Source organism: Barbus barbus (assembly GCF_936440315.1).
Source record: "Barbus barbus genome assembly, chromosome: 24".
NCBI classification, from domain to species: Eukaryota; Metazoa; Chordata; class Actinopteri; order Cypriniformes; family Cyprinidae; genus Barbus; species Barbus barbus.
Genome location: NC_136752.1, coordinates 6,431,462 through 6,447,048, shown reverse-complemented (window position 1 = coordinate 6,447,048; position 15,587 = coordinate 6,431,462). Strand labels below are relative to the sequence as shown.

The 15,587-nt window shown below is 35.6% G+C and overlaps 1 protein-coding gene across 2 annotated transcripts in view; it reads right to left on the bottom strand.

The window, feature by feature from the left end:
- Positions 1-761: 761 nt before the first annotated feature.
- zdhhc14 (zDHHC palmitoyltransferase 14) overlaps positions 762-15,587 on the bottom strand; it is a 24,033-nt gene continuing 9,207 nt past the window's right edge. The window contains exons 5-9 of one of the 2 annotated variants that reach the window (XM_079375720.1): positions 11,901-11,949; positions 9,523-9,625; positions 7,980-8,089; positions 5,743-5,845; positions 762-2,951 (exon numbers count right to left, since the gene is read on the bottom strand). In XM_079375720.1, the coding sequence (XP_079231846.1) occupies positions 2,580-2,951; positions 5,743-5,845; positions 7,980-8,089; positions 9,523-9,625; positions 11,901-11,949 (737 nt within the window). In that variant the 3' untranslated portion in view covers positions 762-2,579. Of the gene's footprint in view, positions 2,997-5,742; positions 5,846-7,979; positions 8,090-9,522; positions 9,626-11,900; positions 11,950-15,587 lie in introns of both variants that reach the window. The other variant, XM_079375719.1, reaches the window with a different exon arrangement.

Sequence of the window (15,587 nt, the reverse complement as noted above, 5' to 3'; positions counted from 1 at the left end):
CAGACGGCTTACGTATAGAGGCCCATAGAAACAGTCGCTATGAGGCTTCTACGTATATATATATATATATCTATGGCTGGGGACTACTTTCAGGCGCTGCGTAACATCATTGCACCTGCTGCACCCACGGTACGGCAGCAAAGTTCCTTGATTATTACGCCGGAATGAGAGTATAGTTCCTAGCCATATCGGCCTAGAAAATCACAACTTTTCATTTTCCGTCAGTCTAAAGGTCATTGCACACAGAGTCCGAAGTTTCACACATTAAAAAATAAGTACGACCCGACGTAGTTTCAATCATGTTTGCACACTGCCTCCGAAACTTTCTTCCATCAAAAAAAATTTGGATCAGGTTTGATTTTCTGCGTTTTCGCATCCGTAGCATGTCTTTTGATAGGAAAGGATGGGGAATATGAAAAAACTGAAAAATGCATGCGAACATTTCGGACTCAGTGTGCAATGACCTTTAGTACACGATGTAAGTACAGAAGAGTCAAGTTTTAAATAGGAAAATTATCTAAACTCTTTGGTCCTTTTTGAGCGAGATGCTAACGGTCTAATCAGATTCAATGATCTATGCTAAGCTAAGCTAAAAGTGCTACCGCCAGACCCGGAGATCGGCTGAATGGATTAAAAAACGGTAAAACTCAACTGTTTAACTCTTGGGGAGCTGGAAAATAAGCCTATTTTCAAAAAAAGTTAAGTGTTCCTTTAAGCAATTTCTGTTATCTGTAAATTAGAATAACTAAAACACTTCTTTTATCTTATGAATTTTAATGAGGCATGTAAACACAGACAATCACAAAGAGCTTTTTGTTTTTTAAAAAAGTTGTGAATTTATTAACATCCACAAATTCCACTTTTGTAGCTTAAAACCAGGAAACTGTTTTTTGGCACAATCACATGACCATAATGTGTTGGCACCTGGTTTAAATTTGATGCAATATATATCCAAAGCATAATTATCATAGATAATACCACTAATATCATCGACATAACCCCAGAGAGAGATAAAGGCAGTGACGTCGCATTAAAGTTGTCCGTCTCTATCACTGTATGCCCAAACATGTCAGACTTTGGGACAGATGAGTTTGTGAGGGTCTGAATCACAGGCTGTACAAACTGACGAACACTGAAGTGATTCTCCGTCATCTCACCAGCTCAGGTAATACTACCGGAGGACCACAAATGAACAGATCACACAAGAACACTGTCCATATGAAATGATCCCATTTATTGGCTGACTGACAGCTTAAAATAAAACAAAAACAGCAAAGCCCACTTCTAGAGCACAGCAGTCAGCTTCCATTAGTAAAAAACCCACTTACTTTCTCCATAGATTAATTGAATCCCAATAGCACAAACCTTTTAAGAGGCGTTTGAACTTTAAGAGATGATGTGTGCTGCTGTAAAAACCATAAGTCTGTGATTTCAAGGTCTTTTTTTTAATAGCTGCATTCCTCTACACCATAGTCTTAACTGGAAAGAAACCAATCAAGAGGACTCATTGTTACTATGGAAACCTAAATCGCTGCAAAAGAGCTCAGCAGCGATCGACCACTGCAATGCAGCACTGTGAATGACAGTCACAATATTTCGTAATATACTTAAAATATATTGTTTCATATTGAACCTTATTTGATTGTGCCATTCACAATGCTTCATGGGATGAGCAGTTCATGCCCTCAGAAAATCTGTCTTGTAACTACAGATTTCAAAATATTATTTCTTCAAATCTGAGTTTATAATGATTCATATCAGAGCTGGTTGGTTTAGAATAAGGCTTTCTTTATTGGAGAACTTTATGAAGAAATGGAAGCTTGTTTCTGCCAAAATAGGTAGAGTAATTGCGACTTTTTATCTTCCAATTTTAGAATTGCGAGTTCATATCTCATAATTGTAATTTAGAATTCAGAATTACAAATTTCTATCTGAAAATTCTGCCTTTTTTTCTTAGAATTACACATTTGCAGTAGTGAGTTTGTATCACAAATCTGACCATTTTTCTCAGAATTCCTATATAGTATTTCACAATTCTGAACTTTTTCGCAGAATTGCGCATTTTTATCCCATAGAATTGAGTTAAACTTGCAATTGTGAGTTTGCATCTCACAATTCAGACTTTTTTCTTCCAATTGTGAATTACAAACTTGCAGATGCGATTTAGTTTCTCAGAATTCTGAGAAAAAAATTCAAAATTGTGAGTTTACATCTTGCAATTTTTTTTTTCTCACATTTTTAGACACCTGACCTGACCACATGCACATGCAGAATTCTTAGAAAAAAAGTCCAAATTGTGAGATACAAAGTCGCAGTTGCAAGAAAAAAGTCGCAGTTACATATATATATTTTTATTCCGTAGTAGAAATAAGCTTCCATAGATTAAAAAAAAAAAAAAAAAAAGCTTGGTTGAGTAATAATAGAGCTGGAAAACTAGCTTTGGTCCTCACTTGGTACTCCAGAAATTGTTCGGGGCAGCTGCCTCCGTTACATATCAGAAACGTCCAGCAGAGGCTGTTATATGTGTAAAGTACCGTATGGCTTGTGGTCTAGTTCAGCAGGACGGCATTCAAAACGGCTCAAACTGAACTCAGCTTCACCAAACCCCGCACAGAGTCTTCATGGAGCGAGTCCTGGCTGGCGGGGTCGAAGAGCTGCGCCTGGTGAACGTGGTGACCCAGGTGGGTGGCACAGGGCAGGGCTGCGGGTGGGGAGGGCGTCTCCTCCGGACTGATGAAATGTTGATGGTGTAGGTGATGGTGACAGTGGATCTCAGAGTCTCGCAGGGCCATCAGCTCTCCTCCGCAGCTGAGGCCTGGGATGGAGGAGGGTAGCGAGGGCTGAGAGGGGCCCAGAGTGGAGCACGGCCCACCCAGAGAGGTCTTGGCCTGGAGGGGCGCGCCTCCGCCCAGAATGATGGGCTGACTGTGGAGCAGCGGGTTGGTGGCGGCCTGCAAAACGAATTTGGTGCTCTGAATGCACTGGTCTTGAGCACACTGAGAGGAAGGACGAAGGACAGAGAGAAAAGGAAAAGCCAGGAGGAAGTCAGACCCAACAAAGAATAAAATGTTACAGAAAAACACGTCACAGGGCTCCATACTGCTGATGTGCTTGTGATTACTACAGTTTTCACCTGGTAGTCGACAGAGTATTATTGGTCACCAGCATATGATGTGTTTTAGATGCTGTATTGTTTATGGTCATGTCAAGCAACCTGTCCATGTTGGCATCTGTGTTATTTAAAAACCTTCCAAGTGAAAAATTAATTTGCGCAAAAATGTCATTTTTTGAATAGGCATCTATATACTAATGGCAATTGCATTTTGAATTGTCACAAATGTGTAGTGTTTTATTGTTTTGGAGCCCTGGGTCAGATAAGACTGGTTTCTGGTGGTTAGAATGACAAAACAATTAGGTTAGAGAGTGTTGATCAAAATTATAAAAGACAGACAGAAAAAGAAGTTAGGCGTTAATAATATCTGGGTAATTGTCATATTTCACTTCAAAAAAAAAATTTTTTTAATGGAAAAAGCCATTTTTGGACTATTAAAATGAATATTATTTTCATGAAAATTAAGCACCCCCATTCTCATGTTAAGGCAATACAGATATATATATAGTGAAATATTACAGATTAAAATAACTTTTAACTTATTGTAATATTAAAAATGTCATTTATTCCCGTGATAGAAAAGCTGAATTTTCAGCAGCCATTACTCCAGTCTTCAGTGTCACATGAATCTTCAGAAATCATTGACTTATTTAACATTTCTTATCAATGTGTTTTGTTTTTTTGTTTGATGAAAATAAATTTCAAAAAGAACAGCATAAGTCTTTACTGCCACTTTTGACCAATTTAATGCATCCTTGATGAATAAAAGTATTACTGTTATCAATTTAGATGTTAAAATAAATATAAATAAATCATGAATAGAAACGCATTGGAAAAAAATAAGAATCGTCCATAAATAGGCTTTATTTTTATTCTTCATGAATTTGTTTAAAGTGAAATGTGACCTGGATACTTTTGTGTGAGATTCATCCATCTAAACCAATCGATTGGTGAATCGTTCAATAAACATCATGTCAAGAAAAAGATTTTAAAACCTATTTGAAAGCTTACATAACACAATCATCACTTAAAAACATCTGGATCCCTCAAGGGACTGAATAATTGGCATCAAATCGGCAGCTGATGTGTTTTGCTTAAGCTGATGAAACTGAATCCAGACCGTGAGCATCAGTATTCATGAGAGCTGATCTGTTCACACAGCCCACGTCGTCTACCAATCACATAAATGCTGCCGTCAATGACAATTACATCATTGATCACGTCTGTGCCAACAACACAGGTGCAGTTTCACATCGAGCAGTGTGTTATGCTAAACAGATCATGACAACTTGAGTGAAAATGTCAGAAACTAGAAAAAGTGTTAACACCCTAGTAAAACAGTCATACATTTAAAATACATTTATTTCATACTAAGTATAGTTCAGATCTATTAACATATTTACTGACAGATAACTTGAGACCTACTGATATAAACATGTATTTGGAGTATTACTTGTGCACAATCCACATTTCTTATTAATAAGGCGTGTTTTAATGTCACTTTTGATGAGGATTGTATAATATCCAGAGCAAAAAAATCAAGCCAATAAAATTTAAAACAATGATAATATTTTAATAATTCACGTAAAATGTTTTCAAGCTGCAATGCATGCTGGGAACTTGTGCAGTATTGTTCAAATGTAAAATTGTTTGTTCAGATGACTCAATTTGAAAAGTTGGGAGAACATTTGGATATGTTGTGAACAAATACTTGGTTCACAAAGTAAGGTAAACGAAGCAACTATTGCTAGCGACATGTTTAGAGTATTTTTGTTCAGTTCATACTAAAAATACATTTAAGTATATTTATTTTTCACAAGGGCAATTAGAAAAAAACTATTAGATTTGTTTTTTTTTATTATACCACTCAAAATTCAGGGGTCTGCAATTTTTTTTTTTTTTTTTTTTTTAACAATTCTTTGATTCAGCAAGGATGCATTAATCAAAAGTGGCAGTAAAGACAAAATAATAATATTATAATGCAAATAAATGCTGATCATATGATGTTTCTATGCATCAAAGAAACCTGGATTCACAGTTTCCACAAAAAAATGAATAAATAGGCAGCACAACTCTTCAAAATTAATAATAAGAATTGTCTCGAGTATCAAATCAGCATATTAGAATCATTTCTGAAGGATCGTGTGATTTATGGAGTAATGGCTGCTGAAAATTCAGCTTTAAATTACATTTGAAAATATATATAAAAAAAAAAATATTTTAAATTGTAATAATATTTCACAATATTAAAGTTTTACTGTATTTTTGATCAAATGAATCTAGCTTTGGGGAGTATGGGACTCCTTTAAAAAACATTCAAAAATCTTACCGACCCCAAACATTTGAACGGTAGTGTATGTATGTATGTATATATATATATATAATTTTTTTTTTTTTTACGTCCCCCTTTATCGACAGCAGCATTCAGTCTGGGAAATTTGTACAAAACTCTGATTTGAGATATATAGTGGAGTCCAGAAGTCTGCGAATTCACTATTTACAGCTTTGCTGAAACCTTGAAGTGGTTTCAACATAAATGGCTCCATTATAACGGCTCAAGTACGACAGACTGGACACACACACACACACACACACACACACGGTGAGAGGTCAGAACACGGCCGTCTTACCATGTGGCTCTGAACTTGATTGGAGGGGCAGGTGCCGGTGCCGTTTGTCTGGGCTGCAGGCTGTGGAGTGTCTGGTTGGACAAAACCTCTTCTGTCAATCAAACTGCAAAGAGAAAGGAAGTGGATGATTGATTCCGACCGTGAGTCAGGGAACGTGGGTGAGGGAGGCGGAGAGAAGAGGATCTGTGTGTGTGTGTGTGTGTGCGCACGGAGTCCTCCTCCAACTCAACATGCCCACACACAGAGCAGATGGCAGCCAGTGATGCTGTGCCCACTTCTGCTTTGTGTTCCTGGCTCCATGAGAAAGTCATTAATGGCGTGCGGGACTCTTGTGTGGGTGTGTGAGCAGGTTTTAACGTCAGCAAGCCTCCTCACGCACCACCTGAAGCGATTCAGGAACGTTCCTCGGTTATCCAAAATATTCGCACTTCCCAGAGTGAGAATGCTGATTGGTTTTTGCCTCTTATATTTAAATGAATGAGTGAGAAACCTGCTGAGGTCACCAATCTTTCTACAAGATCAGCATGGATCTCTTGGCTGATAACGATTTTCTGAAGAAGCTGATTAAGATCTTATTTGAAATGGACTTTTTCTGTGGACTGCAATTAAATTCTCTGATTCAGAGATATGAATGATGTAAAGGACAGAGTTTTGTTGGGCAAACAGAGGGCAATTTTTCAATTTTTTCTGTATAGGTTTAGAATACTTTTCTGTATACATATAAGATAGCTTGCTACATTTGTCAAAATGTGCATTATACCAACAAGAGCAGACTACATGAGATTATTTGCTTAAATTAAGTAATGAACTTAAGTGTGATTAACATATTTCATATTTCTGCTAGAGACATGAAAGGAACAGTTCACCCAAAAAAGAAAATTGTCATCATTTACTAACCCTCATATCATTCCAAACCAGTATTATTAATGAAACCTGACTGACTTCTGTTCCTCTGACGAAAGTCCATTTCACCAAAACTTTCAAGCTTCAAAACGTTAATAAAGACATTGTAGAAGTAATTTATTCATGTGAAATTGGGCTATTTCACCTCACTGGCTCTTAATGTCCAGCAAGCATTGTTTCAGCCTCCGTTGAGGAAAAAGTGTTATATTTGGACTTTTTTTGGATGTTCACTTTGTTGACAACAAAATTGGAAAAACAGACTTGCATTCAAGCACTTGAGGTACATCTTAAAGGTGGCCTCTTTTTACATGGTGGGCCAGAAAGCAACCATCAGCAAAGGCCTGGCAAGCATCTAGAACATAATTTTGCATTATGGTGGTGAGTTTTGAACAAGAAATCACCATTCAAATTCTCTAACAACTTATTAATCAACATTTTTTTTAAGTATTAAAATGTTATATTTAGGGATCCACCTATTTAAAAATTCTGACAAGCCAATAATTAAATTTACATTTAGTCATTTAGCAGATACTTTTATCCAAAGCAACGTACAAATGAAGAGAATGGAAGCAATCAAAACCAACAAAAGAGCAACAATATGCAAGCCTCAGTTAGCTTAATGCAGTACACGTAGCAAGGGTTGTTGTTTTTATTTTAATTATATATTAAATAAAAAGAAAACAAATCGATAGAATACAAAAAGAATAGAGAAGCTAGTGTTAGTTAGTAAAGCGTTAGTAAACGAATAATGTGTAAATCTAAAAAGGGGCAAGCAAGTTTTTTTTTTTTTTTTCAAGAACAGAATTAGAATAGAGTGCTAGAGTCAGAGGGTCAAATAAAGATGGGTTTTAGCTATTTCTTGAAGATGGCTAAAGACTCTGAGTTGGGGCAGGTCATTCCAACAGCAGGGAACAGTTAATGTAAAAGTAATTAATTACTTTCATTTTATGGCCGATAACTAATATTTGTCCAATATTAAAAATATATAAATATTTCATTAAAATAGTCTAAAATCAGTTAATTTAGGCATCACAACATTTGAAAATGTCCTAAAGATTTAACAATTTATGAACTTAATATATTTAATATAAAATGTTGCCCATCCTTAGATGAATTACTTTTGCAGTTATTTCCAAGATTGTAATTGGGCATCATGGAAGCGTAAACATGCTACATAATTCGGTAACATAGAATATTACTGATTGAGAAGTTTATGACGTTTAAATAAAGGTAGTACGCAGTATACAATACATGCTGTGCAGTATGCAGCGCTGCGTTCCATTTGAACAGAAGACAAAAACAAAAGGGCAAAACCAGAAAGTTGCTGCATTCACCTCGGTGGCAGAGGTCCACACAGTGCAGCGCAGCAGTTGGTGATGAAGTTTCCGTAGCTGTAGGGGTTGTAGTTGCCTTTGCCTCGTTTGGATGACCATGAACCTTTGATCTGAAACAGGGATGTGACCGTTGAGAACTACAGTAGCTGAGAGGGACAAGCTGCCAACATCAGAGCAGACAGCGAGACGCTGAGAGACGACGGGCTGCCTTAATAAACCCAGTGATGAACCAGGGTGAGGATGGAAAAGAGTTTAGCTTTGATGATTAGCTTGTGAGAAATACCTCCAAACATATTGATCTTCAAACCCAGTCTTTTGAAGTGCTCATTAATTGTCTTCCTGTTACGGCTTGTCAGGCTTTCTGAGCATCTCTTTTGATCTTAGCTCACAGTCTTAGACCCAGAGGGGCAAATTTAAATTAACTTTGTATGCAGGGTCCAAAATTAACCTGCGGTCGGGTGATTTGAGGAAATTTACTGCTCAAAGATTTATTTTCACATTCCGTGAAAATGTATTTTTCTTCTTTTGAAAACGGAATTATCTGTTTATTTCTTGCATATTTATAAACCGCAAACAATATTCTGTATAGTGAACTTATATTCAGTTTCCATCGTTCTAAAAAAAAAAAAAAAAAAAAAAAAAAAAAAAAAAGTTTCATATACTTTCAAAAGCTTATGGGTCTTTTATTCAGCAAAAATGTATTGTGTGACTCTGGACCACAAAACCAGTCTTAAGTGTCAATTTTTCGAAATCGAGATTTATACATCAGCTGAAAGCTGAAAGCAATGGAAATAAGCTTTGCATTGATGTATGGTTTGTTAGAATTGGATAATATTTGGCAAAGATACAGCTATTTGAAAATCTGAGGGTGCAAAAAAAAAGAAATATCAAAATATTAAGAATATATTACTAATCAAAAATGAAGTTGATATATTTACAGTAGTAAATTTACTAAATATATTCATGCAACATGATCTTTACTTAATGTCCAAATGATTTTTGGCATAAAAGAAAAATGTATAATTTTGACTGTTGCTACAAATATACCCCAGCGACTTCAGACTGGTTTTGTGCTCCAGGGTCACATATTGATCAAGTGACTAAATTATGTTTCAAATAAAATCAGTTGTGAAATTTATACTAATCTACAAAAATAATCCTGAACAACAACAACAAAGCAGAACAAGCATTTTCAACTGTGATAACTTGAGCACAAAAGCATGAACAATTCTATACTAATGGCTGCTCACAATTCAACTTTGCCATCACAGGAATTAATTATATATTAAAATGATTTTTTTTTTTTAAATTGCAATAATATTTCATAATCTTTTAAGTCTTTTTAATCAAACAAATGCAGCAAAAATATTAACAGATCTTCCCGACCCCAAACTTTTGAACGGTGTGCATAGTGTATAACATACAGTCCTGGGTGTATTATTATAAAATATTATCAATTGTCTCATCACATTACATTCATTAGTTAATGAATACTGAGATAATATTCTAAGTTAAATGTTAATAGTGAAAGAGAGGTACTCACGTCTTCATTGGTGGTCTGATTGGAGCTGATCAGGTAGGTATGGAATCCTGACAGTCCCACGATGGACCAGACGGAGAAAAAGCACACCACCACTTCCAGAACAGTACAACCGTCAAGGAAAATAGAAATCTATACATGCATCACTACATCCACTTATTATAAAAGCTGCCTGACAGCTTCAGAAATGGACTCAAGTATGCTAGAAATCTTGGATTTGTACAGCATCATTCCACCACCGCCATCCAGACACAGGAATCACATCTTTAAAATGCTGACAGTGCGCTCGACTACACCACACTTCTGGATATGTGCCCGGTTAAAACTCCTTTCTTTGTCATTTGATGAATTGAAAATATACACAAACCTTTAATAGACAAAAAAAATCCACTAAGCGCTGGCTTTCCGGAAGAATAAGGCGCATCTGCCATGAGTTTCATTTCGGCTATACTACCGTTCAAAAAAATATCTTTTTAAACTGTTTATTTAATCAAAATATAGTAAAAACTATAATAATGTTTATTAATATTATTATTATTGCTACTGCAATTTGTATAAAATTCAAACTTAATACATTAAGAAGTCTTATATGTTCATTAAGGCTGCATTTATTTGATCAATACTCCTGCGAAATATTACAAATTAAACAATTCAAATTAGAACATTGTAATATTAGAAATGTAATTAAATATATACATGTAATTTATTCCGGTGATTCATTCAGTGTCGCATGGTCCTTCAGAAATCATTCCAATATGTTGATTTGATGCTTAAGAAACATTTCTTATTACTATCGATGTTGAAAACGGTTGTGCTGCTTCATTTTTGTCACAACCGCGATGAAACATTTTTCAGGATTCTTTAACTAAAAGAAAGCTCAAGGAACAGCTTTTATTTGAAACGGAAATGTTTTGTAGCATTACAAATGTATTTGGTGTGACTCCTGATCAAGTAAATTTATATTTAAATTAGATTTTTTTTTTTAGTACTGACCCCACATTTTTGAATGGTATGCACTTGTTTTCAAAGCATAAATCTTAAATTAATTCGAAGCATAAATCTAATAAACGTTAGTAAGATTTAAGCAGGTCATTGCACACTGAGTCCGAAATTTTCGTATGCATTTGTCCGTTTTTTTCGTATTCGTAATCCTTCCCTATCAAAATGTTTAAGGTCATTGCACACCGAGTCCGAAATTTTCGTATGCATTTGTCCGTTTTTTTCGTATTTGTAATCCTTCCCTATGAAAATGTTTAAGGCCATTGCACACTGAGTCCGAAATTTTCGTATGCATTTGTCCGTTTTTTTCGTATTCATAATCCTTCCCTATCAAAATGTTTAAGGTCATTGCACACTGAGTCCGAAATTTTCGCATGCGTTTTTCCACTTTCTCATATTCCCCATCCTTTCCTATCAAAATGCATGCTACGGATACGAAAACGCAGAAAATCGAACCTGATCCGAATTTTTTTATGACGGACGAAAGTTTTGAAGGCGGTGTGCAAACGTGATTGAAACAACGTGAGGTCGTATTTATTTTTCAACGTGCGAAAATTTTGGACGAAAATTTCAGACTCCGTGTGCAATGACCTTTATGCTGAAAACAAGAAAGAAATAAACATTTTAGATTTAATTATAAATATATTTTCTGAAAAAACTTGCAATTTTATTCCAAATTAAATTATATGATTAAAATATACTTTATTTCATATATTATTTGCAAATAGTTTTTTGACTAAGTTAAATTAGACTTAACTGCATATGTAATTTCTGTCTTATGCTTAAATTATACTGTTAAATGTATACTTGCAAGCATTTACGGTAAATTAAAATAAACGATTTTATGCAATTTTGCTGCACATCTACATTTATAAAAGATATTTAGATATTTTAACTAAAAAAACAAGTAAAAAAAAAACTGATTAAGAAAACAATTTGCAGTTTGTACCTTGCAAAGCAGGTTTTTGCTGGCACTAGCATGTGTTAACTTGCTTTCTTATGAGAGTAAGTCTATCATGAAGCAATAAATGATGCATGACAAGCTAATAATTGACCGTGAGCAGGAAGCCGGTCTCACGACAGCAAGACGTCCCTTTGCTAATACAAATCACTCTTCTGCATATTTGTGCAGTCAGACAGAAGATCTTTCCTCGCCGTTTTCCTTCTCAAGCCAATCTCAGATATGCAAAGACTTCCCACAGACCGTTTTTAATAACATTTCTTTCCATTGAAAAGAGAGGGGTACAGACACATAGCAATGAAGATGTAGAGAAAGTCAGTGTGGGCTGCTTTTCTCCAATTGTGTTCCAGAGGTTTGCAAACCAGAAATAGACTCCTATTGCACAGCCTCTTCCCACACACTCACTTTAGTGAAAGGATATCTAGCTGGGCTGTCTTTGAGAGCACTAAGAAAGCCAGTCCTGTTGGATCCTGCAGGAAAAGCACAGGTTATGTAACAAAGAAACACTGTCACAGAAACCTGAAACAAGTCTCAGATGAAAAAGCAGGCGGCATATTGAGCAAAGAATCACTGGAATAAGAAATTAACCAGCTGCTGTCTTACAGATGTTTGCAGGCACTCGAAATCCTACAGTTTTATCAAATACATGGATGCCATGTTAATTAAGAAAATGTGCAAGCATGCATTGTCTCTTAGTTTAAAAATATACTCATTATGGAAATAGTATACTCTAAAATAATATACTTCAGTGTGAACTCAATGTAGTGTTTTTGGACACTGAATTACATGTTATTTAAAATTAAATTATATAATTAAAATATACTTTTCATATCATATATCATGAGCTCAGGTCATTTTTGACGTGCAGGGTCCTCCATTGCTTTAAATAAGAAACCCTTGGCGTCAATATGCCGACACAAAAGGCACTGGGAATTTTATCGTCATGATATTTATGAATATTGCCATTATTGCATATGTTGGGGTGTGATTTTACAGTCACAACAGTTTTATTTATATTACGCTATTTACACATTTATGAGAACGTAACCTGCCCCTAAACCTACCATTTGTCAATAAAACACAAGATACAACAGGCAGATACAACTACCGTCATAATTTATTCAAGAAAGTATTAATATTCCGAGGCAAAATTACTGATTTGTGAGACGAGATCGCAGTCTCCGCAAAAAAAAAAAAAAAAATCTCTAAACAATGCCGCCAGAAGAAGCCTTACGTCAGCCTTGGTTGTGAAATGTCATTGGCTCTTGTGTGTCTCATGATCGATTGCATTATGCTATGGGAGTATCTTTTTTAAGGAGATGTGAGCTCGTTAACGGAGCAGGATCATTTTCAGTGATTAAAATCTTATGTTTTACTCTCTTCTTCGCATAAAGATATCGCATGTCTTCAGAAGACTTGCAATGCAACATGACTTGTTTATAATGCTTTTACACTGCTTTTTTTTGTCTGTTTTTGCAATAAATACCTGTGACTGTACTTATATTTATTGTGGGTAGGTTTAAGGAAGGGGTGGGGTTAGATGCTCCAATGAAAGTATAAAATTAATATAAAATTATTATTTTTTTTCAAGTGCATGCAAACCATTAAAGACCCTGCACGTCGAAAAGTGACCCTAAAGGGGTACTGACCATGCTTCCCCATGATTTCCCGAGTTGGGAAATTTTTAAACTTTAAATGCAATATTAAATAAATATTTAATATTAAATACTAAAAAAGGTGCTTTATAGCACTAAACGTGGTTCTTTTGCTCGTAATCATAGGGGAACCACTTTTGGTGCTGTATAGCACCGTTTGTTTTTTTAGAGTATATATATATATATATATAGCTTTAAGTCACCTTTCAAGTCAAGTCACCTTTATTTATATAGCGCGTTATACAATACAGATTGTGTCAAAGCAGTATTAAACAGAAAAATAATGCAAGAGGACGATAGTAAACACTAAATTTTCCAGTTAAAGACATTAAAGTTCATTGTTGATTCAGGGATGTCATCATACAGCTCAGTTCAAATAGTATCTGTGCAAACAAGTCAACAAAATTGCCAGAATTTAAGTTTTAGTATTGTCAGTCAACACGATCAAAATAAGTGTACCTTAAAACATGAAAAAAATTAAGTCATTGTCATGTCCTTTTTTTAAGTGGCTTTTTATTTTATTAATATTATCTCCAAGCACAGATTTTTTTTTTTTTAAGTGCTCTGAAATTGCACAATGAATGCCATTAGGCACACAACTTTTTTTCACAAGGGATGGCATTTAATTTTTAACTAAGGTGATTTAATGTAATTTTGTGATCCAATCACTCAAACTCAAACCGCACGTACTGCAGGTAGGACAGTAAGGCCATGTCGGATTTGCAGTTTAATTCTAATGCATCCTGATGCATCTTGGACAAATCACTGCTATTTTTGGAGCAAAAGTGCTGAGCTTTGGTGCTTTTTTTATACTTTTGCATGCAGTAACACACTGACGTTGTAAGCAATGCATGCAGTCACATACTCAGAGACCCTTTCCCCTCAAGATGTATTCACCCGGTCTTAATATTCTGGATAACACATGATAATACCATGTTTTTCCATTACTTTGATGTAATACCATGGTATTATGAACTACCACATCATATGGACATGAACATACGAGTATTTGTAAGTACATGAAAATTGTTCAGTATCGTGCCATTTTGAAATCACCATGATATTAGAATTACTGTCACTGTCCCATGGTGCACCAATCCCTAAACCACTGTCCTGACACTCTCAATGCAATCACCTTCTGGACTGCTTCAAAGTCAGCCACTGTGTTTAATGCTAATGGCTTCCGGAGGGCATCTGAGAAGAGATTCGCGAGTAAATAAAGCCACACTGAGTGTGCCCCGTCCAATAAACATCTTACAGGACTCACTACAGCAACCCCAGAGTGCCCCTGCCCTCACGGCCCGATTGATCAGTTTTGTGCAGTAAACAGTGCTGAGCTCTCCATCACTTTGCCCAGGGAGGAAACTGCTTTGTCAGTGGCCTCATGGTTTCCACCTGCCAGTCATCAGCCGATCGATGGTGGGAAGCTGAACCATACATTACAGTGATGAAGAACCAGTACTAGGTCTTAAAGGGTTACTCCACCCCAAAATGAAAATTGTGTCATTAATCACTTACCCCCATGTCGTTCCAAACCCGTAAAAGCTTCGTTCGTCTTCGGAACACAATTTAAGATATTTTTGATGAAAGCCAGGGGGCTATTGACTGTCCCATTGACTGCCAAACAATTAACAACACTGTCAAGGTCCAGAAAAGTATAAAAAGACATCATCAAAATATCAGTGATTCAATCTGAACGTTATGAAGCGACGAGAATACTTTCTTTACGCAAAGAAAAAAAAAAAAAAAAGCGTCAGCGTAGCGCCATTTTCATCATTTTGTCAGCCTCACCACATGGATTCGCTGTTTTCGTTCAAATCAAAGCGTAAATAAGCCTCCCGGATTTCATCCAAAATATCTTCATTTGTGTTTCCGAAGAAGAACAAGGCTTTTTCGGGTTTGGAACAACACGGGGGTAAGTGATTAATGACAAAATTTTCATTTTGGAGTGAAGTAAACTTTAAAGGGGCATTTTGGTGCAAATACTCACCAAAAATATTGTTCTAAAATGTTTTGTAAGAGAAACAAGTTGAATATGACCAGTGTTGGGGAAAGTTACTTTTAAAAGTAATGCATTACAATATTGTGTTATTCCCTAAAAAAGTAACTAATTGCGGGGTTTTTGCGATTCTTATAGAAAGTAATGTGTTATGTTACTTTTGTGTTACTTGTTCTCTTATCTGGGCTTGCTTGTATGTTTTTAATATAAAAAAAGTTCTATTTTTGGCACAAGTAAAAGCCCTTTCACTCCAAAAGTGAAATGAATAAGCCTCAGGCTGAAGGAAATGTAAATTCAGTAAAAAGTAATCTGATAACGTAACTCACGTCACTCGTACTGCATTACTCCCAACATTGAATATGACCATTACATGGGAATCATTTAAAATAATTAATAAATTATACAACCGCTTTAAGTATAAAAGTAATAAAAATGTAACTATATTACCGCCAGT